We start from the raw sequence: 27726 nt of genomic DNA, 5'->3' as shown, positions 1-27726 counted from the left end.
ACTGCTAACCTGGCGACCCTCGTGACCCGGAGACGCAGAATGCCCACAGCGCTTGGTCTGCCCTCCAGGCCTCCATAACCAGCGCCTGCGAAGAGATGCTCGGTCACTCAACCAGGAAACACCAGGACGGGTTTGATGAGAATGACCAGGAGATCCAAGAGCTAATCAATCGCAACGCAGGTAATTTCTGAACCTAAAACAACAACCTAACTTGGGAGCAGCAAAGCAGCTTTACAGGCGGCTTAAGGCCGAGGTCCAACAAAAAACCCGCGATCTAAAGAATAAATGGAGAAAGCACAGGAGATTCAGCAGCTGGCCGACAGTCATGATGTGCGAGGATTCTTCACCGCAGTCAAGTTCACCTACGGCTCAAGCACCCAAGGCCCCACCCCACTGCTGGCCAAGAACGGGGAGACACTGATCAAGGACACCGAGGCAGTCAGGACCCGTTGGAAGGAGCTGTTCGAAGATCTCCTTAATCGAGACTCTGCCTTTGACATGAGTGTCCTCGATTCCATCCCGCAGCCTGCTACCCGCCACCATGTCAGCAAAACCACAGCCCTGCACGAGGTAGAAAAGACCATCCATCAGCTCAAGAACAACAAGGCATCAGGAGCAGATTGAATCCCCGCTGAGGCACTAAAGTATGGCGGAGAGGCACTATTGGCACGAATGCATGACCTCATCTCTCTCATCTGGAGCATGCCGGCAGATCTCAGAGATGCAGTAATCGTGACCACCTTTAAAAAAGGGGACAAGTCCGACTGTGGTAACTACAGAGGAATCTCCTGTTGTCAGCCTCCTCAACCGTCTTCTCCCTGTGGCTGAGGAGCTCCTTACATTACAACCAAACCATCAGACATCATGAGGAACAATGATACAAGATATATGCCACCGACCCAAATCACTGGACAATGGCAGCAGAAGAGAGACATTCACATCTTCAATGGTTTCCTGTTGGAAAAGATACAGGAACATTCACTTACCTTAAGGGTGACATTGTTTCTGGACTGTGGCTCCAGAAAGGCTGGTATTAGGGTCGGCCTAGACAATGGACCAGACCCTGAGTCATTTGGATATGAATGCTACAGTAAACCAACCATTAAATCACCTTGGAAAGGTAACCATGAACAATGACTCTAGATGAGGAACAATTAGTCATCAAGAGTTCACATCTGATGCGGCCATCGTGTTGTTGGTTTTTGGTATAAAGAAGACCCATTTTCGAAAGCAGAAGCAGAACACAGGAACAGCAACGAAGCCAGCTAGTCTTCGAGACACAAGCTGCAACTAAGGAAATGGCTTACAGTCAACCTCAGACACAGCCAAGGAATTGGTGATTGTATGTTTCAACCAAATCTCTTAAGGGGTTTTGTCCGTGTGTTGTTGGTTTTAGTAAACTAATAGTTTTGAGTTGTGTCATGTATATTTTGTTCCTGTAAATCCCAGAGTCAAAGGGCTCAATTTTCCCCAGTATTTGCTCTGTTGTTTTTGGAGTAGGCTGCTTTTACTGGCCTAACTTAAAAATCCCCCGTTTCCCCAATCAATTTGCACCAGCGTAACTGACTTAGTTAAGTTTTTTTTCCTCAAAAGGGGGCGTTACTAGCCACCTACGCCAATTCTGGCCATTTAGGCAACTTTGGCCAACTAATAGTTACTCCATATCTACATAGGACAGTGTATGTGGCCACTCGAGAAAACCCTTGCAGAGAGTTAAAGAAATCGGCGCAGGTAAGTGCAGCAGATGCCCGGACAGCAGCAGCAGGAAAGGTAAGAGAGAGGTGGGGGAGGAAGAGAGAGGTGGGGGGAGGGAGAGGGTGTGGGGGGGGGAGCCTTTCGGGTGTAGTTAGGTGCGGGGACCGGGATGGAGGAGACCACTCGGTCTGGGCTAGCGGCTGGGGAGCGGACCGGGAGGCCACTCGGCCTGGGCCAGAGTCGGGAGAACGCACCGGCAAGCCCTTTGGCAAGGGCTAGGGGCGGGAGAACGTACAGGCAAGCCTTTCAGCTAGGGCGAGGGAGCAGACTGGGAGTGAACTGGCCGGCATTGGGGACCACAGAGCGGCGGGAAGGCACCGGAGAGGCTCGGGGGGTGGGGAGAGAAAGAGTCTGTTAGAATCTACAGCTTCTTGAAATCTATTGCACTGTCATTGTACCATTACTTGTTGGCAGACCTCGAAGGTTACTCATTATATGAAGCTGAAGGAAGTCTCCCAGACTCGGAGCGCTACTGCACATGTGCGGCCATTTCAGCGACGTCAAGAACGTCATTTTTTTCCCCTACGCATGCGCAGAAGGCCCGGCTCCTTTTTCCAGCGCAAACTGCAGGCTCCATCCCCCGAGGCGACTGGCCATGCTGCGCGGCTGCAGATTACAGGCCAAACATCGGGGAAACAATGAAGATTTTTCCCTGGCGCATCTATTCACGTAATTAAGTGGCGCAACTCGGGCAAGTACACCAGAAAATGGACTCGGGGAAAATTGAGCCCAATGAACTGTAGTAAGAACAAGGAAAGCAAAAACCTTACAACACTAAGGCTGCCTCCCTTCGCAGTCTAATAAGCATGCCCACATTTTGGAGCTGGGGAAGGTGATTATTTTTAATGATTTACAGCAAGACTGGTTATTCACAGAGCATGCCAGGACTGTCAGCTCGTCCAGTGATGGAAGAGGCATCATTGAGAAATGACAACAATGAAAAGACATGGAAGTTTTATCTACAGCCAGAAGTACTTTAGAAGTAACTTATGAATTGATTTGCTTCTTGTATATAAAAAAGCAAAACAATGCAAAGCGTTAATTTTTGAGCTCTTTCAGAGGCAACTATATTGAAAAGATTATTTATTTATGCAGTTCAGCCAGATTTACTTATTTATCCAATTTTGATGTACTGTACCTGGAAAATCTTTATCTACCTGCAGTGGGCAAGGAAAAGCCCATGTTTCACAAACCAAGCAAAAATCACTGTCTGGCACAAACTTATCAAATTTGTACCATGATGATGTACACCCTCTCCCCATTCTCCTATCCGAGCACTCGCTCCCTTGTAACACCATAACCTCCGACTCACCTTAATTATTGCCATGGGAGATCTACAACTAATATAAATAACCTGCAACTCACTTTGTTCTGTAAGATAGTGGAACCTTGATTAGCCATATTCCAATTTTCTGGAAGCTCTGAAATTTTTTTGCCAGACAAAATCACACGAGACGTTTCTTCTTTAAACAATCAATTAACGTTTCTTCAATTACTTCTGGTTTAAATTATTTTATTAAGAAACAACATAATACTTCTTTTGTTATTTGTATGGCCATAATTCTGCCTACCTCGGCGGGTCCGGAGCAGGTGGTGGTCATGGCGGGTTACGACCACACTGCTAGCTCTATTCTGCTGCTGAAAATGAACATACGTTAATAGGGCCAATAAGCCCACCCAGCACGTTACCCGGCCCAATTAAATGGAGCAGGTCTGGTGACGTCATTCAGGGAGACAGAGGAAAGTAGAATGGGAGCAGAAACAAAAGCTAGAAAGAAGAAAAGTAAAAGTGAGGGCAGAGAAACCCAAGGCAAAAAGCAAAAAGGGCCACATTACAGCAAAATTCTAAAGGGGCAAAGTGTATTAAAAAGACAAGCCTGAAAGCTCTGTGTCTCAATGCGAGGAGTATTCGTAATAAGGTGGACGAATTAACTGCACAGATAGCAGTTAACGGATATGATGTAATTGGCATCACGGAGACATGGCTCCAGGGTGACTAAGGCTGGGAACTCAACATCCAGGGATATTCAACATTCAGAAAGGATAGACAGAAAGGAAAAGGAGGTGGAGTGGCGTTGCTGGTTAAAGAGGAAATTAACGCAATAGTAAGGAAGGACATTAGTGGAACCGGTATGGGTGGAGCTACGGAATACCAAAGGGCAGAAAACGCTGGTGGAAGTTGTGTACAGACCACCAAACAGTAGTAGTGAGGTTGGGCATAGCATCAAACAAGAAATTAGGGATGCGTGCAATAAAGGTACAGCAGTTATCATGGGTGACTTTAATCTACATATTGATTGGGCTAACCAAACTGGTAGCAATGTGGTGGAGGAGGATTTCCTGGAGTGTATTAGGGATGGTTTTCTAGACCAATATGTCAAGGAACCAACTAGAGGGCTGGCCATCCTAGACTGGGTGATGTGTAATGAGAAAGGACTAATTAGCAAACTTGTTGTGCGAGGCCCTTGGGGAAGAGTGACCATAATATGTTAAAATTCTTTATTAAGATGGAGAGTGACACAGTTAATTCAGAGACTAGGATCCTGAACTTAAGGAAAGGTAACTTCGATGGTATGAGACGTTAATTGGCTAGAATAGACAGGCAAGTGATACTTAAAGGGTTGATGGTGGATAGGCAATGGCAGACATTTAACGATCACATGGATGAATTTCAACAATTGTACATCGCTGTCTGGAGGAAACAAGGCTAACCGTGGCTAACAAGGGAAATTAAGGATAGTGTTAAATCTAAGAGGCATATAAATTGGCCAGAAAAAGCAGCAAAACTGAAGACTGGGAGAATTTTATAATACAGTAGAGGAGGACAAAGGGTTTAATTAGGAGGAGGAAAATAGAGTATGAGAGGAAGCTTGCTGGGAACATAAAAACTGACTGCAAAAGCTTCTATAGCTATGTGAAGAGAAAAAGATTAGTGAAGACAAACGTAGGTCCCTTGCAGTCAGATTCAGGTGAATTTATAATGGGGAACAAAGAAATGGCAGACCAGTTAAACAAATACTTTGGTTCTGTCTTCACGAAGGAAGACACAAATAACCTTCCGGAAATACTAGAGGACCGAGGGTCTAGTGAGAAGGAGGAACTGAAGGAAATCCTTATTAGGTGGGAAATTGTGTTAGGGAAATTGATGGGATTGAAGGCCAATAAATGCCCGGGGCCTGATAGACTGCATCCCAGAGTACTTAAGGAAGTGGCCCTAGAAATAGTGGATGCATTGGTGATCATTTTCCAACAGTCTATCGACTCTGGATCAGTTCCTATGGACTGGAGGGTAGCTAATGTCACACCACTTTTTAAGAAAGGAGGGAGAGAGAAAACGGGTAATTATAGACCGGTTAGCCAGACATCAGTAGTGGGGAAAATGTTGGAATCAATTATTAAAGATGAAATAACAGCGCATTTGGAAAGCAGTGACAGGATCGATCCAAGTCAGCATGGATTTATGAAAGGAAAATCATGCTTGACAAATCTTCCAGAATTTGTTGAGGATGTAACTAGTAGAGTGGACAAGGGAGAACCAGTGGATGTGGTGTATTTGGACTTTCAAAAGGCTTTTGACAAGATCCCACACAAGAGACTGGTGTGCAAAATTAAAGCACATGGTATTGGGGGTAATGTACTGATGTGGATAGAGAACTGGTTAGCAGACAGGAAGCAGAGAGTCGGGATAAACGGGTCCTTTTCAGAATGGCAGGCAGTGACTAGTGGAGTGCCGCAGGGCTTAGTGCTGGGACCCCAGCTCTTTACAATATACATTATAAATTTAGATGTAGGAATTGAGTGTAATATCTCCAAGTTTGCAGATGACACTAAGCTGGGTGGCGGTGTGAGCTGTGAGGAGGACTCTAAGAGGATGCAGGGTGATTTGGACAGGTTAGGTGAGTGAGCAAACGCTTGGCAGATGCAGTATAATGTGGATAAATGTGAGGTTATCCACTTTGGGGGCAAAAACAGGAAGGCAGAATATTATCTGAGTGACGGCAGATTAGGAAAAGGGGAGGTGCAACGAGACCTGGGGGTCATGGTAAATCAGTCATTGAAAGTTGGCATGCAGGTACAGCAGGCGGTGAAGAAGGCAAATGGTATGTTGGCCTTCATAGCGAGGAGATTTGAGTATAGGAGCAGGGAGGTCTTACTGCAGTTGTACAGGGTCTTGGTGAGGACTCACCTGGAATATTGTGTTCAGTTTTCGTCTCCTAATCTGAGGAAGGACGTTCTTGCTATTAAGGGAGTGCAGCGAAGGTTCACCAGATTTATTCCTGGAATGGCTGGACTGACATATGAGGAGAGACTGGATCGACTGGGCCTGTATTCTCTGGAGTTTAGAAGGATGATATGGGATTTCATAGAAACATATAAAATTCTGACGGGACTGGACAGGTCAGATGCAGGAAGAATGTTCCTGATGTTGGGGAAGTCCAGAACCAGGGGACATAGTCTAAGGATAAGGGGTAAGCCAATTAGGACTGAGATGAGGAGAAACTTCTTCACTCAGAGAGTTGTTAACCTGTGGAATTCCCTGCTGCAGAGAGTTGTTGATGCCAGTTCATTGGATATATTCAAGACGGAGTTAGATATGGCCCTTACGACTAAAGAGATCAAAGAGAAAGCAGGAATGGGATACTGAGGTGAATGATCAGTCATGATCTTATTGATTGGTGGTGCAGGCTCGAAGGGCCGAATGGCCTACTCCTGCACCTATTTTCTATGACGTGTTTTCAGTCAGGATCTTTAACGGGACCATGGCCACATTAGATTTGACATTTAATCTAATATGGAGCTGTTAATGTACTACAGCTTTGGAGTGCTGCAAACGCGACAATGCACAGAGGCAGAGGGCTGCATCCAGGCTCTCCAATGACTCCCTGTCCTCTTCCCTTCCGATGAGAAGAAACCTCCCTAGGAGACCAAAACAGCCTGGTCGCATATTGCAGAGGAGGTCACAAGCAAGGATGCATTCAGGAGGACCTGGGTGCTGTGCCGCAAACCTTTCAATGATCTCATTAGATCAGGAAACGTTGGTAAAAAACCACACTCAACTCCATCCTGCTGTGCCTCTCATCACTCTGCCTTCTCTATTTTACTCCTTCACATCAACATACCTTGCACCTCCACCCATCCCTCTTTCTCTACCTACATTTTCACATCCCCATCTCACGAGCCACCCCTCACACTCGCGCTTATCCTAGTGCAATCATACCAACTAACAACACACAAGGGTAGCCACTTGGTTGATTTAACCAATCTTTATGTAAAGTTTATGCTAATGTGGTGTCAAACATAAAAATCTTTATTTTCAATATTTTCTGGTCTTGGACAGAATTGTGTGCACCTTTGAAAGTGGTTTAGTGAGTTGCAGTGAATGGTGAAACATAACAGTACCCTCCCCGGCCAGGCAATGGTGATGTGTGAAAGGAATGGCTTGGCCATTGTAGGAATGCTTTATGCTGTTGGTGTTGGTGTGGGTTGGTGCCAACCTGGCTCATCGTGTGGCAGCGATATGGGTGTACAGCGTAAAGTTAACTAACTCTGGCCATGATGAGGCCATCCCTGGGCTCCCGGGCAACTATGTGGTGGGGTGCTGATGCTCTCTGTCCTGTGCAGCATCAGGTGACTGCGGAGAAGGGAGAAGGTTGTTGTTGTTGGTGCAGCTGGTATGCCTAGTGCTGCTGCTGTTGAGACTCCTCATTGACAGTATAAATGGCACCAATGTTGATCGAATACATTGGCAGGTGAACTACAGATGACAGAAGCATTCTGTCAATGGTGAGAGAGTTCATACAATGAGGTGAGACTGGATGGAGACTTTGCTGAAAAGAATTCCAGCCTGCAGAATCTGTGCTGGAAATGGACTGAGCAACAGCTTGTAGATAACGAAAGTGATCATCTGTCAGGTGGGAGCTTTTATGTACATTTGATGCTGTTAAGTAATCAGCTGGAGCAATGGCCACTGAACTCCCGCCTCAGGTTGACAGACGTGCTTCCCAAGCAGCGTGGTTGCCGTGGCCATGCAATTAAATTTTAAAAGTAAGTTAAAAAAGCCTGTTAAGGGTCTGTCAAGTAGCTGTTAATCATCTCAACTGGGTCGTCCACCGCTGATGGTCAGGTTGGCTCCACGATGACAGACATGCCTGGGGGAAAGGCGCGTGGGGACACGATGACAGCGGGTTTCAAAAATAACAACTTTCCCACCCGATCTGTCACCGATCGTGCCTGCAGTCACCCCTGAAAATTCCAGCCTATGGTGTTTTTACCATTAACTACTGGGGTTTCCCTCTATTACAGGTGATAATTGAGATTTTATTGTATTTCACTTAATTTTATCTGTGTAAAACAAATGAAATACAATTATTGCGATGTTATTTGTCTCTAAAGTGATTTAAAAAAAATGTCGTACTCACTGGAAGTGGCTTTTTCCTCATTTCAAAGTTCCTGGTATCCCCAAAGCTGAGCGATGCAATAATAGGATGTCGTCCCAGCGCTGGTTCATCATCACTGTGCCAATCAATGCTGTCCTTGCCATTTCGATACAGATTGCAAAGAAGAGAATTAAACGTGTATCCAGTTACTTCCTCGACGTGATCCTTCAGCATAGTCAGCAAAGGGTGCCACTAAATGGAACACAATAGATTATCACCAGATCATAAAATCCCCTGGTGTATCCAAGGATAGCATTACAGATGGGTAATTTGCTTTGAAGGTGGTGAAATAACATACATGAGGGTTTGATTCCATAGCTGACTGGGAGTATGTGTATGGGAGTTCTCCATACCAGGCTGTAAGCCGTGGCTCCTCATATGATCTACCTGCAGCACATAAAACATTCACAGATGAAAATAAGTCCTTTTTCCAAGAGCCATTATATCTGTCCAAATATACCACACGATCGTCTTTTGTACTGACCCTTTAAACAGGAATGCCACAATGTCAAGCAAGAGTTAGTCAAAAAGAGAATCAGCCATGATTCTCACTCGAGTCCATTCTATGACCCTGCTGGAAAGTGGATCAGTATGGATGTCCGGTGTGCAAGGATAGAGTTCGGCTGGGATGCCACCCACCCCCAATCAAATAGGCTTCAGACACTATCTATAAAAGTCCTTTCAGGTAGATTGAAATTTAAAAAATATCTCTGTATTACTCGATTACCATTTTAGACATTATAGTGGTTCTTTCAAATACAACAGGTTTGGAGTTGAATTACAAAACACATAATACAAGCATCTAGATAGTTTCATTTGGTTTACTCCTCCTCCTCTCCCAAAACATTAAAGCAATGCACTCGTTTGGATAGTCTATCAATGTTTCATATTGAGAGGAACATCAAGGAATGTTTCCTTTAAAATGATGGGGCAACTGAAATTATTCACAAAGCACTTCTGAAATTATGAGAACAAACGGTACAAAATGTTTGTTTTATGGAACATTGTTATCTTGCTTCAAAACAGAAGTCAGAAGCTAGACAATCAGTTTATGAAAGTTGTCAGTTTATCCCACAACCAACGGATCAGATCAAAGCTCTGCAGTCCTGCCACATCAGTCATGAGTTGGGGTGGGACCATTAAACACCTGATGGGAGAAGGAGGCTCCATGAACATCTCCACCCTCAATGATGGTGGAACCCAGCACGTGAGTGTAAAAGACAAGGCTGAAGTGTTTGCAACCATCTTTAACCAGATGATCCATCTCGGCCTCCTCCTGAGGTCCCCACCATCACAGAAGCCAATCTTCAGTCAATTTGATTCACTCCACGTGATATCAAGAAATGGCTGAGTGCACTGGATACAGCGAAGAGTATGGGTCCCTACAATATCTCCGCTGAAGACTTGTGCTCCAGAACTAGACGCGCCTCCAGCAACTAAGCTGTTTCAGTACAGCTACAACACTAGCATCTATCTGACAATATGGAAAACTGCCCTGGTATATCCTGTCCACAAAAATCAGGACAAGTCAAACCAGACACTTACCTCTCCATCAATCTACTCTCAATGATCAGTAAAGTGATGGAAGCTGTTGTCGACAGTGCAATCAACCAGCACTTACTCACCAATAACCTGCTCACCAATGCCCAGTTTGAGTTCTGCCAGGGCCACTCGGCTCCAGACCTCATAACAGCCTTGGTCCAAACATGGGCAAAAGAGGTAAATTCCAGAGGTGAGGTGAAAGTAACTGCCCTTGACATCAAGGCAGCATTTGACAGAGTGTGGCATCAAGGAGCCCTAGTAAAATTGAAGTCAATGGGAATCAGGAAAAAGACTCTCCACTGGCTGGAGTCAAACCTAGCACAAATTAAGATGGTTGTGTTTGTTGAAGGCCAATCATCTCAGCCCCAGGACATTACTGCAGGAGTTCCTCAGGGCAGTGTCCTAGGTCCCAACCATCTTCAGCTGTTTCATCAATGACCTTCCCTCCATCATAAGGTCAGATATGGGGATGTTCACTAATGATTGCACAGTGTTTGCAACCCCTCAGATAATGAAGCAGTCTATGTCCGCATGCAGCAAGACCTGGGTAATATTCAGGCTTGGGCTGATAAGTGGCAAGTAACACTCGCACCACACATGTGCCAGGCAATGACTATCTCCAATAAGAGAGCATCTAACCACCGCCCATTCAACGGCATTACCATCACCGAATCCTCCCCCATCAACATCCTGGGGGTTGATGACCAGAAACTTAACAGGGCCAGCCAGATAAATACTGTGACTACAAGAGCTGGTCAGAGGCTGGTTATTCTGCAGTGAGTGTCTCACCTCCTGACTCCCCAAAGCCTTTTCACCATCTACAAGGCACAAGTCAGAGGTGTGATGGAATTCTGTCCACTTGTCTGGATGAGTGCAACTCCAACATCACTCAAGAAGCTCAACACCATCCAGGACAAAGCAGCCCGCTTGATTGGCACCCCATCCACTACCTTAAACATTCACTCCCTCTACCACTGGCGCACCGTGGCTGCAGTGTGTACTATCAGAAGATGCACTGCAGCAACATGCCCAGGCTTCTTCGACACCATCTCCCAAACTTACGACCTCTACCACCTAAAAGGACAAGGGCAGCAGGCGCATGGGAATACCATCACGTCCAAGTTTCCCTCCAAGTCACACGCTATCCTGACTTGGAAATATATCGCCATTCCTTCATTGTCGCTGGGTAAAAATTCTGGAACTCCCTCCCTAACAGCACTGTGGGAGTATCATCAGCAAAAGGACTGCAGCGGCTCAAGAAGGTGGCTCACTACCACCTTCTCAAGGTCAATTAGGCAGAGCCAACATCCCAGGAATGAATAAAAAAAAAAGAGGTGTGACACCAATGTGCACAGTGGACGTCATTTAACCAATCAGTTCAGGAAACACCACTGTTTCATTAAGTGAAACATTTGGTAAGCTGATCACATTAATTCCAATGTTGTACTGTATTAAATTATATTAAATTAGCAGAAAAGGTACAGCATGATGGAAATACAGGGCATATTGGAAGGTCTGGCCAATTTAGATAAGTGTTGTTCGGACAAACAGCAATGTGTTTGCTGCACTCTTGTCTTTACAGTACTGATATTGATATTCACGGTGAGGTAGGGACGGGAAAATAGATATAAAATAGAGCACATTTCACTACCTACGCTATAAAAAAGAAAATTTTGACTATTTATTTAGTAACAAACTGGCAATAAAAACAGATACATCATATCACCAATATTAGAAATCTCAGCTGGTTAGGCAGCATCTGTGGAGAGAAAAACAAAGTTAATGATTCGGGTCGACGACCCTTCGTCAGAACTGCCGAATGTTTGAAAAGAACATTTTAAGCAGTGAAAAAGGGAAGGTCTGTGATAGGGTGGAAGGGAGGAGAGATTAGCGAGACAAAAGGGATGATGGGTCGAATTGAAATGGTAATGACAGAAGTTAGAAAAAGGTTAAGCTGGATAGCCTGTGAATGGCGGAGTAATGACCAGCTGCCATTAGAGACAAAGAGAAAAAAAAGGTTATGTTCTGAAATTGTTTAATTGATGTTGAGTCCAGAAGGCTGTAAAGTGCCCAAATGAAAGATGAGGCGCTGTTCCCTGAGCTTGCTTGAGCTTCATTGGAACAGTGGAGGAGTCCGAGGACGGAGATCTCAGAGAAGGAATGGAGTGGAGACTGGACTCAACATCGAGTTCAACAATTTCGGAGCATAACCTCTGGCCATCTTTGAGTCCCTACCCCCACTCCCCCCACCAATCTTATGTTTTTTTTCTTCTTTCTTCTCTTTTTTTTTGTCTCTAATGGCAGCTGGTCATTACTCTGCCATTCACACGCTATCCAGCTTAACCTTTTTCTAACTTCTGTCATTACCATTTCAATGCGGCCCATCATCCCTTTTGTCTCTCTAATCTCTCCTGCAACCCACCCTATCACAGACCTTCCATTTTATTCTTTCTTCCCCTGCCCCTTTCAGTGCTTAAGAATGTGCTCTCTTCAAACATTCGGCCGTTCTGACAAAGGGTCGACGACCCGAAACATTAACTTTGTTTTTCTCTCCACAGATGTTGCCCGGCCTGCTGAGATTTCTAGCATTCTCAGTTTTTATTTCAGATTCCAGGATCCACAGTATTTTGCTTTTGTATCGCTAATATTGTCCCATTCTCAATAAGAATAAAGTTAAGATAGAGATAGAAAGGTAGAGAAACGAAAAATAAAAGGGAAGTGAGTGGGACGAACCTCACTCTAACTTCCCTATATGCATGACAAGTTTACCAGATGTGTCTGAATGATTACTTGGTCGCATTGCTGGAATAACATTCCTGGAAGGAGATCCTACCTTCAGGGGTTTTACCCAATTAAGATGGATTAAATTTCCTCTAAGAGTAGAATTTGTCAGAACCATTGGAAGAATGCAACCAATATAGGCATATAAGTAGCATATAAAATCAATCAACCTCCCATGCAGGGGTCCAAGCAACTCCAATGGAAAATGACCTTGAGCAGTGAACAAGACTGCACTGGAGAAGGCATCGGTGTCAGAAAGGAATGAAGCTGAGGAACTGAAGATGCATTCTCTTATCTTCACCCCCAGCAACATTATTCTCTCTTGCTCTTTGTTACATCAGAGCTATCAGTGGATCCTAATTGTTCCTCTAATTATTTGTTCTAGGACCAAGCCCAAATTAGTTTTAATGAGCATTAGTACAATAATCAAGGTCTGTGGGAGCACTTGGAAGAGAGAAGACTACATTTGGAATGTCTCATTTTAGTTTTCTGAATATAAAGTTTGACACAGACAGTGCCCACTGGGATTCATTACAATAGGCAACCATAGCCTAGTGACAAAGTAAATGAACAAGTCTGATGAAAATGACGATGATAAAACAGTGAAAATGAATCACTATCAATTGGTGCTTGAGATTGCATGTTAGCGCAGCACAATGGAACATCAATGCACTGTGCCACTGAGTGATGGAATGTGAGTTTGCACCCAAGAGTCTCTACATGTTGGACTACTGTTCTTAATCTTTCAGGCTTTTCCCATAAAAGGAGGGAAAAATCAATAGGAGTCACATAGTGCCACTCTCACACACCTCCCAGCAGTGTTGGAGCAGGTCACGTGTCCAGGAAAGGTGTGGAATTGAAAATACAATTTCCCCATAAGGAGTTAAAAAGGGGAAAAAATACCTCCTGCAAAAAGTAACTGAAGCACATGCACAATTTTTTTTTCAAAAAAGAATTATGGATTACTTCAGGCTATTCCCACTCAGCAACTGAAATTTAGTAAGGAAAAAAACTGAACATGGAGGATTTTAATCATCAGGAACTTTGCTACTGCCTCCTCTCGTGAATATAGGGTTTCTGGAGATATTTCTGCATAAGTACAGGAAAAACTGACAATTTGTATATTTACTAAGAGACAATGAGAATATTCTTGTGTGCTAATTACACATGTTTTGTTTACATAGTGGCAAGCAAGGGAACATGCATTGAATCGTATGATATAGATTATATATCAAGGACCATTCACATTTTAGTCCAGGTATATATTTACCAATTTAGAATTAGAATAGATTTATAATGTGGTTAGAATTGGCATGAAATCAGACTAAATTTATATTAGTATTAAAAATCAGATCAGAATCAAGATAGGAACTAGAGCTCTAACACCAAAACAAAGTCAGAGAGGAACCATCTGAGAGAATATTCTACAAAATTACTTTTACAAAGTAAGTTATTCTACAGTAAGATAGAATGGCCATTATTAGGGGCTGTGCCTAGGTTTGCAGGATGAGAGAACACCTGACAGCACTCCAAGCATTTAGTGTTCCAAATGGACGCTGGATTCGCCACAATTAGCATACAAATCTCTTTTTGCTTACCACACTAAATGCAGTAAAAGCATGTATGTAGTGTAGTGTAAAGGCATAGTACTAAAGCAGTGCTTAGCAAGAAACATCAATTTTACATAGTTTCAGTCCCTCGATAGAGAACAGCAGGTTTCTAAATGTAAAACTTAAAACATTTTGTAGACTCCAACCTTTAGGGCTCAATTTTCCCCAGTGATTTGCGCCGTTTATTTTGGAATGGGCTGCTCTTTTTGGCCTAAGTTGAAAAACCACAATTTCCTCAATCAATTTGCACCATTGTAACTCAGTTAGTTACGATTTTTTTAGGTCAGTTTTTTTTTCAGCCAAAGGGGGCATAACCTGCCACTCACGCCAATTCTGGCCATTTAGGGAAGTTTGGCCAGCTGAGAGTTACTCCAGTTCTGCTTAGGCCAACATATGTGGCCTCTCCAGAAAAACCTTCCGGAGAGATATGGAAATCAGAACAGCAGATGCTCGGACACACTAAAAGAATTGAAAAATACATAGCAGCAACTTACCTCCAACCCCGTCCAAAGGGCTTGCTGGTCCGGTCCCATTTTCGGTTGCCATTCTCCCGGTCCCCGATTGAGAGAGAGAGAGAGAGAGAGAGAGAGAGAGAGAGAGAGAGAGAGAGAGAGAGAGCGAGCGAGCAGAGGAAATGGGGATTGAGAATGGGACTGGACCGGCAAGCTCTTCAGGCGGGGTTGGAGGCAAGTTGCTGCTATGTGTTTTTCAATTCTTTTAATGTGTTGGGAGCTGGCTGTATACTTCACTTTGCAGCCTCAGCTCACATTGTGTCTCTGGTTACCATGGCAGTCCGATCCTTTTGGCGCAGATCAAGGCTGCACCCCCAAAACGAAAGGTCTGGTTAAGCCACGCCAAAATGAAGAAATCCAACAGGGAAACTTAGAATTCTTTTTTTGGCGTACTTGGGTCCCAAAAAATTGTCCATAACTCTTAAAGTACGCCAAAAAAATGTTTTGGGGGAAATTGAGCCCTTAGTCTTAATGCTCCAACAAACACTTGAGCTATCATAGAAACATAGAAAATAGGTGCCGGAGTAGGCCATTCGGCCCTTCGAGCCTGCACCACCATTCAATAAGATCATGGCTGATCATTCCCTCAGTACCCCTTTCCTGCTTTCTCTCCATACCCCTTGATCCCCTTAGGCGTAAGGGCCATATCTAACTCCTTCTTGAATATATCTAATCAACTTGCATCAACAACTCTCTGCGGCAGGGAATTCCACAGCTTAACAACTCTGAGTGAAGAAGTTTCTCCTCATCTCAATCCTAAATGGCCTACCCCTTATCCTAAGACTGGGTCCCCTGGTTCTGGACTTCCCCAACATCGGGAACATTCTACCCGCATCTAACCTGTCCCATCCCGTCAGAATCTTATATGTTTCTATGAGATCCCCTCTCATCCTTCTAAACTCCAGTGTATAAAGACCCAGTCGATTCAGTCTTTCCTCATGTGTCAGTGCTGCCATCCCGGAAATCAGTCTGGTGAACCTTCGCTGCACTCCCTCAATAGCAAGAACGTCCTTCCTCAGATTAGGAGACCAAAACTGAACACAATATTCCAGGTGAGGCCTCACCAAGGCCCTGTACAACTGCAGTAAGACCTCCCTACAACTCCGATACTCAAATCCCCTAGCTATGAAGGCCAACATACCATTTTCCTTCTTCACCGCCTGCTGTGCCTGTATGCCAACTTTTAATGACTGATGAACCATGACACCCAGGTCTCGTTACACCTCCCCTTTTCCTAATCTGCCGCCATTCAGATAATATTCTGTCTTCGCGTTTTTGCCCCCAAAGTGGATAACCTCACATTTATCCACATTATACTGCATCTACCATGCATTTGCCCACTCACCTAACCTGTCCAAGTCACCCTGCAGCCTCTTAGCGTCCCCCTCACAGCTCACACCGTCACCCAGTTTAGTGTCATTTGCAAACTTGGAGATATTACACTCAACACCTTCATCTAAATCATTGATGTATATTGTAAAGAGCTGGGGTCCCAGCACTGAGCCCTGCGGCACTCCACTAGTCACTGCCTGCCATTCTGAAAAGGACCCGTTTATCCCGACTCTCTGCTTCCTGTCTGCCAACCAGTTCTCTATCCACGTCAGTATATTACCCCCAATACCATGTGATTTGATTTTGCACACTAATCTCTTGTGTGGGACCTTGTCAAAAGCCTTTTGAAAGTCCAAATACACTACATCCACTGGTTCTCCCTTGCCCACTCTACTAGTTACATCCTCAAAAAATTCCAGAAGATTTATCAAGCATGATTTCCCCTTCATAAATCCATGCTGACTTTGACCGATCCTGTCACTGCTTTCCAAATGCGCTGCTATTTCATCCTTAATAATTGATTCCAACATTTTCCCCACTACTGATGTCTGGCTAACCGGTCTATAATTACCCGTTTTCTCTCTCCCTCCTTTCTTAAAAAGTGGTGTTACATTAGTTACCCTCCAGTCCATAGGAACTGATCCAGAATCGATAGACTGTTGGAAAATGATCACCAATGTATCCACTATTTCTAGGGCCACTTCCTTAAGTACTCTGGGACGCAGACTATCAGGCCCCGGGGATTTAGTGGCCTTCAATCCCATCGATTTCCCTAACACAATTTCCCACCTAATAAGGATATCCTTCAGTTCCTCCTTCTCACTAAACCCTCGGTCCCCGAGTACTTCCGGAAGGTTATTTGTGTCTTCCTTCGTGAAGACAGAACCAAAGTATTTGTTCAATTGGTCTGCCATTTCTTTGTTCCCCATTATAAATTCACCTGAATCTGACTGCGAGGGACCTACGTTTGTCTTCACTAATCTTTTCCTCTTCACATATCTATAGAAGCTTTTGCAGTCAGTTTTTATGTTCCCAGCAAGCTTCTTCTCGTACTCTATTTTCCCCCTCTTAATTAAGCCCTTTGTCCTCCTCTGCTGAATTCTAAATTTCTCCCAGTCCTCAGGTTTGCTGCTTTTGTGGCCAATTTATATGCCTCGTCCTTGGATTTGACACTATCCTTAATTTCCCTTGTTAGCCACGGTTGAGAGCCACCTTCCCAGTTTTATTTTTACTCCAGACAGGGATGTACAATTGCTGAAGTTCATCCATCAAGTTCATCAGCTCATTTGAAATAAATTGCTGAACAACCTGCCATCATAAAAATTAATAACCACAGAATCTATCAGTAAACAAGCTTTTAAATTACAAAGGGATTATTAAATATTAGCATTTTTGACCAACCTTAAGTTTGTAGAGACTATTAAAATAAAAAATGTTCCATTAACCATTAAAATAGCTGTTCCGTTAACATTAACTCAGTAGACCTTTTGTGTCGGTAACAAGAATCTCATCATCCCAATGACGATATCACTTGATAAACAAATGCTGGAAATAAGGCATCACTTAAATTCAAATGAGATACTGCACAAGTTGAAAGTGCTTTGAATTAAACTATAAAAGTTAGAGTAGACCAAGCAACAGTTCATTCTTGATCATGTACAGATAAGCATCGGGATGTTAATCAACTGTAAAGGTAAATTTTCTTGTTTACACTTGCATAATGTTTCACTGCAACTGCTTTGGTCAGCACCAAAGGCTGGGGTGCAGATTTTACTGTCATTAGTATTCTATAAATCCAACAGAAAGTACTTTTCAGTTGACTGAGACTAGATCTGCTCGCTTTCTTTCCCCAGTACACTCAAAAGATACTAGAGTTGTAAATTTAACTTGCCTGAATAGAGTCCAAAAGCTCTGTTACAATAACTTTAATGGTCTGTAGCTTATTTAACCAACTCTTCTCAGGAGACTGTAGCATGTCTTGAGCTAGATTCAAACTGTCTGCTTTCTTCTCGAAATATCTAGGCCCAGAAATTCCTGAGCTGGGAGAGGACGCAAGTCCCATTTCTGCCCAGGTGCATCCAGAATATGGGCCAGAATCAGCTCTGTTGGGATTCCACATTATTTAGACAGGACCTTTAAATTCTTGTTGGGCAGCCTATGTGAAAGGGATGAGTCTGGGGCAGGGGTGGTGAGATTCTGGGGCTTCCCTGGGAAATTCTCCCTTTGCGTTCCTGAAAGGCCTCAGTCGAACTTATATTAATTGAGACTCAGCTTTCTGAAGGCCCCAAACATTCACTATCTTCTCCAGTGCCAACGTGGCTCCAGTGGGAGCCAAAAATATTTCTTGGGCCCATTTGAATCTTGGAGAGGGGAGAACTTAGATAGCATGGCAAGGTGGCAAAGATTTGAGATGGCAAAGTGCATTAATGATAGAAGGTTATGAATTCTAAGATGGACTATTTGAAAGACATACCTAATGGAGGTGGTTTGCTGGAGGGAGAAAAGTGAGAATCCACATCGCTCACACTTTCTAGTAGCTGGTTTATGAGTGGTATTAACAGAAACGTGGACACTTGCAAGGGGAAAATAATTTGGGGAAAAAAACAAGGAAACTAAACAGATCCCTATATTTTGTAAATTTTGAGGCATGAGGATTAAACCTCATTATATTTGTGACAGAAATATAATACACTAGAAAACTACAAACATTCTAAGATGAAACAAACCCTGTCTGATGTTAGATTTTTGGCGCCAGGGTATTTCCATATGTAGCTGTTCAAACATCCAATCAGCTTCTTTTGGGTCAACAAAACCAGGTTTTAGATGCAGTCTGGTAATGGAAAAATACAAGAAAAAAAGTTAGAATAAACTGAAAAAGTTTCTCTGAATCGTCTGTAAAACCTAGACATTCTATGATATGATTTCGAGGTACTGCAAACGTTTATTCGAATGCTAATCCCCTACAACCTAATTTGTTGTGGTGGGTATGGAGGAGTAAGAGTGAAGCAATAAAAAATAAGGCCAATTTGTCCCCCCACCTCCAGTCGGATCTGGATGTAATTAGTATGGAACGCACCTGAAGTGCAGTCCACTGGGCTGAGGAGCAGGCACCGAGTGGGGGCATTTTGGGGCAGAAACAGGTGCTCAGGGAATTACTTCAGCAGCTGCCTCCAAATAAGCCACATCACAAAAGGACAAGTGGCACAGTACTAAACACTGCCTCCATCACTAGATGTAAAACATTAAGTCCAGAAGCACCAAAGACATTTTTTATTCAAAAGGCCAAAAATAAAGACCTTTCTTGGCAGCATGAGCCTGCCCCTTAAGTGGCTAAATGGCAGCTCTGGAATCAGTAGCACTATTTTTCTAGAAGCAATTTACCCCGAACTGCACCCAGTGCTATGAGAAGGTTTAAGTTCAGAGGTCGCTGATACTCATTTGCATGACATTTACATTGCTGTGTTTTCTTCAAAATACCCGAAGAGCCATAGAGCATGTGCAGTGCTATTAAGAACCAAAATGCGTGGAAAAGGTTATCATCCATTTCTCTGCTGCATTGCACCAATTTTGGGAGCAGGGCCATGGGAGATCAGCCCAATGGAGTATGCAGAAAACAATGGCAAAGTGAATGGCACGGATTGGGGAGCAGAGAGACAAGTACTGATCACTGGGGAACTTGGCAGCAGAAAATGAAACGACTGCAAGGCACTACAAAACAATTCAGCTAACATTTCACAATTAAGGTTGGTAGACTGGAGTGCGAGACTATCTTTCAATATAGATACTTTTGCTACTAGATTACCAGTATACAAGGTTTTGGTAATCATATCGTTTTTCATAGTGTAACCATTGATAGCAACACGTTTCATCACTGAAATGACAGGAGGAAATGCTACATCAAAAGGAAGGCCACATCAAGTTTTTTCCTGCAAGACTAAAGAAAACTTGAACTGTTGAGGCAATTGACTTGGGCATTATAATTATGCAGTTCTCGAATCTTAAACATTGTAAAACAAAACTGCAGTTTCACTTTTTTTAAATAAAGATTTGATTTCTTTTAAATAAAAGTTTTCTAAAAACATATAGCCACCTCAATTTAGTTAAATTACAACTGAGGAATAAAAGGATTATTTGTTGAGTAAGGATTTAACAATGTCCAATTAACCATTATTTGACAAGAGAAATCCTATATCGCGATGGTTGCTGCCATTTTGGCTATTCATGACAAGAAACATCCACTTTGATGGCTCACTGGATCAGGGAACCTCCCAAAGTGGTACTGAACCATGCAGACCTGGAACTTGCAAAATTTGATTGCGAGTTTGCACTAAATTAGCTAATGTCAAATCGGAATGGCAGTAAGGGTGCTGTTATAAGTGGTCTTAGTGTCCCTGAGCTAGAGAGCAAAAATGTCCACCACAGTTCCTGTTCCTTTACAGTGACTCCTGTTCGAATGAGGTGTGTGCGGGGAAGGACTGGACCAAGATTGTGATGCCCCATGGTTGAACAGTCACGGAGCAGACTTTCTCATGAAGCAACAAAGCCTATCCACTTGGGCAAGTACCAGTGGGTTCCCAGCACCACTAGAATTATATCTTAACTTGAGCCCGTGCCTTTCAGGAGCTTTGAAGACCATCCATTTAAATTTCATGTCAATTTTCATGATTCAGCATTGAAATCACTAATTCTAGGTTCTTGTTATACAACATTGTGACTCACAAAGAAAATGTACAAAGATAAACAAATCCCCCAAATTATTCATTCTACCCTGACTTTTCACACAGAGAACAGGAGGAAAAACCTTAATTTCTTACCTGGAAACTCCTGATATCCCACTGCTGATTTCATATAAACCGCCTTTGCTTAAGAATAAAGAAATAATTTGTTTAAAATCTGAGAAGGAAACCTGTAAGACTGGTTGGATACAATATGGAAAATAAACCAATGGCATTGAATGCATAAATTGGAAGATCACCAGGACTAATAATTAGTAACTTATTTTCTGTAATTTACTGCTCTTCAAATAGATGTTTAGTTTACACTACAATTGAAACATTATTTGTTCTTCAGTTGGTCATCATCTCCAACCCATGACTCAGACTCTCCAAATCCAACTTGCCTTTCTTAATATAATCTGCTCATTTGAACATAAAATCAAAGCAGTTTAAAAATCCATATTACTATAAAGATCGCTAAGTTGAAACTACTCAGGAGCATTTTAAATAGCAATCTGGAAACCGTTTTAGTGAAACCCAGTCAGAGATGGAGGAAGACTTAAGAGAATGAGTTGAAATGTCCTTGGAGGAATTAAATTTTTTTTTTTATAAACAGAACACTGAAAACACAAATAAGCCAGAAATCCAATTTATCATGCATAATCCTCTCATAGTAATGACATTTTCCTTGCATAATGAGGATTTCCATTGTTTCGGAGTTTTTCCTGACTTCAATACTTTTTATTTTGTAACTGTATTCCTGTGACAACTTGTCAGCCAATTTAGTCACAGAAATGCAGCCATGAAACAGGAAAAATTTTACCTACTCAGAACATCTCAAAACATCCTGAAAAAAAATCAAACTTCCAATATGATGGGAAGAAATCCAAAATGATATACACAGATAGAAGAACAAACTTCCTTAAATATAGCACCTTCCAGATCATCAGGAAGTATACACACAAGATTAAAAATTAGGCCAAAATAGCGATCATTAGTATGAGTCTACGTAAAAAGATTTAACTTTGATGTCAGAGATAATCTAGTAGCAAGTAACAACATAGCCAATTAATTCATGTTTTAGGTATGTTGTATCTATGCAAAAATAGCAGACCTGAAAGAAATTGGTGCTGATTAGAGGAAAACATAGCTGCAGTTGATCCCTAGGTAGCAAAATCAACGGGGTGCAGATGATGTCACAAACTGCAGTTTGAGCAGTTTACAACTGACATGTGAGCCATGAGATTACTACCAACATTGGTTATTTCCTATGCAAACTAGAATTTTGTACCTGGAAATTGTCTGTTATTTTCCCAATTGGAAAGAAGTGGTGATTCTAACTCTATGGCAAAAATTGAGGACTTAGCTTTTTGGGAACTGGACTATAAATTGCTGATACAGCTAGACATGTGTTGTTTTAGGTCTTGTTTGAGCAGTTTGCATTCATCACTTTCACAGCATAACAAAAGATCATAGCCTATGACAGTATTCTGCATCAGTATGAGAAACATTACAGTGCAGGATTTTAAGTCTTTTTACCAAGAGTTATACAGAATGGCATTTTTGTACTTACTCAATGATCCTTTCTTCTGGAATTTTACGCTGAACCTAACGAGGAAACATGTTACACAAAAGAATGAAAATATTGCACATTTAATTTTTTTTTAAGTCAAATCATTGAAGTAATGTTAAGCAATCAGGAGGAGAATACATTACAAATTCTTTAAAGATATTAGAATATACGTTCATACTATTCACTACACAAGTATAATTGTCTGGCAATGGCAATCATCATAAAAACATAAGAGATGCAGGAGTAGGACACCTGATCCCTCGAGCCTGCTCCGCCATTTAATAAGATTATGGCTGATCTGATCATGGACTCAGCTCCCTGCCCGCTCCCCATAACCTTTTATTCCCTTATCACTTAAAAATCTGTCTATCTCCGCCTTAAATATATTCAATTGCCCAGCTCTCTGGGACAGAGAATTTCATAGATTTACAACCCTCTGAGAGAAGAAATTCCTCCTCATCAGTGTTTTAAATGGGCGGCCCCTTATTCTGAGACATTGGGCCCAAGTTTCGGGCCGCGCAGCCCCGACCTGGACGCCCGTTTTTCGCGCCACAAAGTGCGCCTAAAAAATACTTACCTATTCTCTGGCTCCCTGCAGGTCCTCTGGAGCTGGGCGCGGCGCAGCACAAACTGTGGGGGGCAGAGGTCCCTGCGCTGAAAACAGTGCCGGGACCTCTGCTACAGTGGGCGTGCATGTGCAGTAGCTCCAGGCGCCCAAAACTGTGTGGGAGGGACCCGAAGCACGCAGCCCCTAGCCCTGGCCGAATGGCCTCACTGGGGCGGCGTGGATAAGGCTGCCTCCCACGCCCAGCTCTTGCTTCCTCCCAACCGGACCCGACCCGACTTGACTCCCGCTCCTCCCCACCCACCCCCGGACCCGACCGCCCCCCTGACCCCACCCGCACTCCCCCCCCCCCCCCCCAGACCCGGCCCCCGCTCTCCGCCCCCCCCCCGACCCGGCCCCCGCTCTCCTCCCCCGACCCGATCTCCGCGCTCCCCCCCCGCCACCGTGCTCCCGACCCGCGCTCCCAACGCCCCCCGGACCAGGGACGCGACGCCACCTACCTGTAAATCCGGTGCTGGGGGCGGGCCCAGCCCGAAATCTTGGGCCCGGCCCGTTCAGCCTCCTTCTCCCTTTCCTTCTCCTCCTCCCCTTTCCTTCTCCTCCCCCCCTCCTCCCTCCTTCTCCTCCCCCCTTCCCCTCTCCCTCCACGCCCCACTCTCTCCCTCCACGCCCCACTCTCTCCCTCCACGCCCCACTCTCTCCCTCCACGCCGTCAGAAACACATACACTGACAGACAGTGAGAGACACACACACAGACAGACAGAGAGATAGAGACACTGACAGACACACACTGAGGGGGGGGGGTGCATCCCAGCACGCTGTTGGAGGACTCCCGGTGCTGCAGTCGGTAAGTAGAAAATGTTTTATTTATTGATTTTTAAATTTCTTTCATTTTTTATTAATTTTTTTTGATTGATTTATTGGTTGATTTATTGATGTATTTATCATTTATTATTAATGATGGCTCCTTATTTGTAAAACTGAAGTGTTTAATGTTTGTAAACTTCCCTTTAAACCCCCACCCCCCCCATTCCCTACGCCTGATTTGTAACCTACGCCTGATTTTCTAAGTGTAGACAAGGTTTTTCTGAGCGTACAAAAATCTACACTTACTCCATTCTAAGTTAGTTTGGAGTATGTTTTCACTGCCGAAACTTTCAAAACGGGCGTAAGTGGCCGGACACGCCCCCTTTTGGGAAAAGAAATCTGTTCCAAACTGAAACTGTTCTAACTGACTGGAACTGGAGCAAACTAAATGCCGAGAATTTGAATTTCTAAGATACTCCATTCTACACCAGTTGCTCCAAAAAATCAGGAGCAACTGAGGCCGAAACTTGGGCCTATTATCTTATATGTTTCGATAAGATCACCTCTCATTCTTCTGAACTCCAATGTGTATAGGCCCAACCTACTCAACCTATCTTCATAAGTCAACCCCCTCATGTCCGGAATCAACCTAGTGACCCTTCTCTGAACAGCCTCCAATGCAAGTATATCCTTTCTTAAATACGGAGACCAAAACTGTACTCTAGGTGTGGCCTCACCAATACCCTGTGCAGTTGTAGCAGGACTTCTCTTCTTTTATACTCTAACCCCCTTGCAATAAAGGCCAACATTTCATTTGCCTTCCTGATTACTTGCTGTATATGCATACTAACTTTTTGTGTTTCATGCACAAGGACCCCCAGGTCCTTCTGTCCTGTAGCACTTTGCAATTTTTCTCCATTTAAATTAAAATTTGCTTTTCTATTTTTTCTGCCAAAGTGGATAACCTCACATTTTCCTACATTATACTCCACCTGCCAAATTTATGCCCACTCACTTAGCCTGTCTATATCACTGTGCAGATTTTTTGTGTCCTCCTCACAATTTGCTTTCCCACACATCTTTGTATCATCAGCAAACTTGGCAACATTACACTCGGTCCCTTCATCCAAGTCATTAATATAGATTGTAAATAGTTGAGGACCCAGCACTGATCCCTGCGGCACTCCACCCGTCACTGTTGCCAATCGAAAATGACCCATTTATCCCAGCTCTGTTTTCTGTTAGTTAGCCAATCCTCTATCCATGCTAATATATTACCCCCAACCCAGTGAACTTTAACTTGTACAGTAACCTTTTATGTGGCACCTTATTGAATGCCTTCTAAAAATCCAAATACACCACATCCACTGGTTCCCCCATTTTTGGGGGGCTAGGAAGAGATAAGAGGATAGGTTTTTATACTGCATTTGTTTTAAAATCTGTTTGAATTTTTGTTATGTCGAGGGTGAAAATTGTCTTCACCAGTAGCGCAAAACTGGCTCATAGTGAATCTGAAGCCCATTTTACACCACACCCGATTTCCTATTCCATTGTAAATAATGGAAAAGAAAATCGGGCATGGTCTAAAGTGGGTTGGTGATTTGCCAGAATTCCATTCTGTGCGACTGGTGAAAATTAATTTTGACCCTCCTCTTTTTAGCAGCAAAGAAATCATTTATAAACGTTTAAAAAGAGAGAGAATTCCAACATTCACAGACTATCAGTTATTTTACACAAAGTTTGTGTATAGTTAAAGTTAACAACTTGTATTTATATAGACTCATAGAATCATCGAAATGTACAGCACGGAAGGAGGCCATTTCGGTCCATCGTGTCCGCGCCTTTAACGTAGTAAAACATCTCATGGGGTTAGAGCATTATCAAACAAAATATGATACTGAACCACACAAGGAGATATTAGGGCAGATGACCAAAAGCTTGGTCAAAGAGGTAAGTTTTAAGGAGACATAGAGAGACGGAGAGCTTAAAGGAGTGAATTCCAGAGTTTAGGGCCTTGGCAGCTGAAGGCACGGCCGCCAATGGTGGAGCGACTAAAATCGGGAATGCTCAAGAGGCCAGAATTGGAGGAGCGCAGATATCGCGGAGGATTGTAGGGCTGGAGATAACATAAAAACATAGTATTGTAAGGGCTAGAACAAAACACCCTCTTATAATTAACATTTAAGTGATATTCTGCATTGATCTCAACAAATGGTTACTGGGAATAAGGTAACTTGCTAAATTGTTACTGCAATTTAAAATGATAGTTTAAACATTCTTGGCTAGGTACTTAGGATCTAACCTTATTTAACTCTAGCAGCATAACTCTCTATTAGGGGCATAGAGTACAAGAACCACCTTTAGAAAATAGTGGATCGGCCTCAACTGGAATATTGCATCCAATTCTGGGTACCATACTTTAGGAAGGATATGAAATGCAGAAAAGATTTTCAAGAATGATTCCAGGGCTGAGGGACTTCAGTTACGTGGATAAACTGGAGAAGCTGGGGTTGTTCTCAGCAGCATCGCGAGAAGAGGTCGGCGGGTGAGTGGGACTACAAGGGCAGCGGCTGGGAGCGAACAGCGGCTGAGAGGGAGCAGCATCGCGAGAAGAGGTCGGCGGGTGAGTGGGACTACAAGGGCGGCGGCTGAGAGCGAGCAGCAGAGAGGGAGCAACATCGCGAGAGGAGGTCAGCGGGTGAGCGGGACTACAAGGGCAGCGGCTGGGAGCGAGCAGCGGCTGAGAGGGAGCAGCATCGCGAGAGGAAGTCAGCGGGTGAACAGGACTACAAGGGCAGCGGCTGAGAGCGAGCAGCGGCAGAGAGGGAGCTGCTAGCTGCAGCAGAGGCGGGAAGTAAACAATGAAGTAAAAAGTAATCGAGGTGTGACGTCACAGCCAAGAGGGTAAGTGATTGGCTGGCTGATTGATGAGTAGTTTTTCTTTTTTCTTTTTCTTATCAGTAGGAAACCTTTGTCATTATTGCCAAATTAAGTAAATTAAGTAATTTAAGGGTTAAGTCATGCCAGTTGAGCACAGCACCGTGCCATGCTCCTCCTGTGCTATGTGGGAAATGTCCCTGACAACTACATATGCAGGAAGTATGTCCAGCTGCAGCTCCTGACAGACCGCATTGCGGCACTGGAGCGGCGCATGGATTCACTCTGGAGCATCCGCGAAGTTGAGGATGTCGGGATTAGCAATTTAGTGAGTTGGTCATACCGCAGGTAAAGGTTACTCAGGCAGATAGGGAACGGGTGACCATCAGGCAGAGCAGTGGAAGAAGGTACTGCAGAGGTCCCCTGCGATCATCCCCCTCCAAAACAGATAGACCACCTTGGGTGCTTTTGGGGGGGATGACTCATCAGGGGAGGGCAGCAGCAGCCAAGTTCATGGCACCGTGGACGGCTCTGCTGCACTGGAGGGCAGGAAAAAGAGTGGGAGAGCTATAGTGGTAGGGGATTCTATTGTAAGGGGAATAGATAGACGTTTCTACGGCCACAATCGAGACTCCAGGATGGTATGTTGACTCCCTGCTGCAAGGGTCAAGGATGTCTCGGAGCGGCTGCAGAACATTTTGGAGGGGGAGGGTGAACAGCCAGTTGTCGTGGTGCATATAGGTACCAACGATATAGGTAAAAAACGGGATGAGGTCCTACAAGCTGAATGGGAGCTAGGAGTTAAATTAAAAAGCTGGACCTCAAAGGTAGTAATCTCAGGATTGCTATCAGTACCACGTGCTAGTCAGAGTAGAAATAGCATGATAGCTAAGATGAATACGTGGCTTGAGGAGTGGTGCAGGAGGGAGGGATTCAAATTCCTGCGACATTGGTTCTGGGGAAGGTGGGACCAGTACAAACCGGATGGTCTGCACCTGGGCAGGACCGGAACCAATGTCCTAGGTGGAGTGTTTGCTAGTGCTGTTAGGGAGAGGTTAAACTAATATGGCAGGGGGATGGGAACCTATGCAGGGAGACAGAGGGAAGTAAAATGGGGGAAGAAGCAAAAGATAGAAAGAACAAAAGTAAAAGTGGAGGGCAGAGAAACCCAAGGCAAAAATCAAAAAGGGCCACATTACAGCAAAATTCTAAAGGAACA

The 27726-nt window shown here is 43.8% G+C and overlaps 1 protein-coding gene across 5 annotated transcripts in view; it reads right to left on the bottom strand.

Moving 5' to 3' along the window:
- The window catches only part of alkbh3 (alkB homolog 3, alpha-ketoglutarate dependent dioxygenase), a 103337-nt gene that overhangs the window by 43307 nt on the left and 32304 nt on the right, over positions 1–27726 (bottom strand). For 4 of the 5 annotated variants that reach the window (XM_070899673.1, XM_070899674.1, XM_070899672.1 and 1 more), the window contains exons 4-8: positions 22258–22292; positions 20784–20831; positions 18696–18799; positions 8491–8579; positions 8175–8384 (exon numbers count right to left, since the gene is read on the bottom strand). In XM_070899673.1, the coding sequence (XP_070755774.1) occupies positions 8175–8384; positions 8491–8579; positions 18696–18799; positions 20784–20831; positions 22258–22292 (486 nt within the window). Of the gene's footprint in view, positions 1–3326; positions 3394–8174; positions 8385–8490; positions 8580–18695; positions 18800–20783; positions 20832–22257; positions 22293–27726 lie in introns of all 5 variants that reach the window. The other variant, XM_070899675.1, reaches the window with a different exon arrangement.

This window comes from Pristiophorus japonicus, chromosome 14 (genome assembly GCF_044704955.1).
Source record: "Pristiophorus japonicus isolate sPriJap1 chromosome 14, sPriJap1.hap1, whole genome shotgun sequence".
NCBI lineage: Eukaryota > Metazoa > Chordata > Chondrichthyes > Pristiophoridae > Pristiophorus > Pristiophorus japonicus.
The sequence above is the reverse complement of the archived record's forward strand: the minus strand, read 5'-3'. Positions and strand labels throughout refer to the sequence as shown.